The following is a 1,743-nucleotide window of genomic DNA, read 5'->3' as shown; positions in this document are numbered from 1 at the left end:
TTGTAGATGTTGGTTCTGAGTTCCAAGCTACTTCACGTTGTCTTCATGATAATTCAACAGCAGATGAGGATTATTTCCGTACAGACACTGAAGAGCAGCCAGAGGAGCTGATGCTAGTTCAACACACATTCTGGGTTCTCCTTCACGGTTCTTCTGGTTCCTCAGAGCTGCAGGACTTGATTTAAAGGTCCACAGTGAGGAACAATGAGCCGGGAGCAGAAAGCGTTGCTGAGTTCAGAGTTGCTTCGGTCTGTCTCTGCAGGTTGATCGAGTCGAGCCTCGGCAGCGTCGCCACCAAACTGAACTTCTTCATCCACAATCTGGCTCAGATGAAGTTTGCTTCGTCGGAGGATCGTCCCACGCTGGCCTTTGCTCCCAGAGTCCACACGGCGAAGAGCGACGGCCTCATCAGGAACCTCTACATCTGCAGACACATTCGCACGGCCAGCAAAGGATACGTGAGTCCAGCACTGATCAGAACCCTGAAGAACCTGCAGCTCCTCTGGTCAACACTCTGCATTTTAGATCCACACTCATGTAGTTCTGAAACTTCCACAAGTTCAGTACTCAGCTGGTTTAGATACTGTCACTTGTCTCTTCTGAGGATTTAAACCCAACCTCCTCAGAACATCTGGTTCTGTATCTGCAGAACCTTTATCTACTGACCAGAGTTCTACCTTCAGACTGTGAATGTTCCAGAGGTCCAGGTCCTTGAAGTCCACAGAGGAGGGTCCAGATTTATCACCTTAATGGACTTTTTCCATCATTTCTGAGCCTCAGAACTTCATCAGAACAGCAGATAGACACATGACATTTAGGAGGAAGAACACATCTGGGTTCTGCTAGAACCTGACACCAGATCAGTTCTACATCCATCCAGGTGCCTCAGTCTGAACACTGGACCTGGTTCTGTTCATGTCCTCTGTCAGCAGCTGGTAGCATCAGTATTATGGGATGGATCATAGTGTGAACGGCGTCATCAGAAACCAGAAACACATCCAGGATACAGAGACATGTTTCCATCACGTCTAGACAGTAAAGTGTTGGACCTGTTGTCATGTTGCTGCTCCAACAGGTTTTGTCCACAAGAACACAATCGTCACTCTCCATTAAATCTGTCCCCTGTGACGACTTCTCCTCCTCCTCCTCCTCCTCCTCCTTCTCCTTCTCCTTGGTTGTGTCATCCACTCCCTCCCTGCTCACTCTCTGGGGATCACTATGTAGTGAACTATGGAGGGAGCTCCTCGGCTACTCGAGCTATTAATGATGACGCTACGTAGCAGCGTAGCGCAAACACATCGAATTCAGTTTATTGTGTAGCGAAGAAATCAAATCAGATCCAGTTTATTGTCACCTTACTGTACATCCACAGCAGTACAGGCAGAATGAGAAAGCGCTTCTTCGGGATCCAAAAACTAAAAGCGATTAAAAAAAAAGAAGCGTTTGCACATCTGGATCAGCAGTTCAGCGTTCTGACAGCTGTTGGAATGAAGCTGTTGATCAGTCTGGAGGTTCTTCCTTTAACGCTCCAGAAACGTTTCCCTGATGGCAGCGGTTCAACAGTTGATGGGCAGGCTGTGAGGAGTCCCTGACAATGTTCAGGGTCCTGCTGGAGAAGTCCAGAGCTCACTGTCTGTCTGTCTGTCTGCATCTCCTCCAGCTGTCTGTCCGTCTGGGATGCTGTCATGGAGCCATGTTTCTGTTAAAGCAGACACACAGCAGTCCCTCCACTCTCTGAGGGTT

General features: G+C 48.5%; 1 protein-coding gene across 1 annotated transcript in view; it reads left to right on the top strand.

Annotated features, from left to right (window-relative positions):
* The window catches only part of pik3c2b (phosphatidylinositol-4-phosphate 3-kinase, catalytic subunit type 2 beta), a 36,390-nt gene that overhangs the window by 25,387 nt on the left and 9,260 nt on the right, over positions 1-1,743 (top strand). Inside the window, exon 15 of the mRNA XM_008295948.1 lies at positions 263-458. Within this exon, the coding sequence (XP_008294170.1) occupies positions 263-458 (196 nt within the window). The remainder of the gene's footprint in view (positions 1-262; positions 459-1,743) is intronic.

This window comes from Stegastes partitus, unplaced genomic scaffold (assembly GCF_000690725.1).
Source record: "Stegastes partitus isolate 25-593 unplaced genomic scaffold, Stegastes_partitus-1.0.2 Scaffold1089, whole genome shotgun sequence".
Taxonomy (NCBI): domain Eukaryota; kingdom Metazoa; phylum Chordata; class Actinopteri; family Pomacentridae; genus Stegastes; species Stegastes partitus.
Note: the sequence above shows the minus strand (reverse complement) of the source record. Positions and strands in the feature narration are given on the sequence as shown.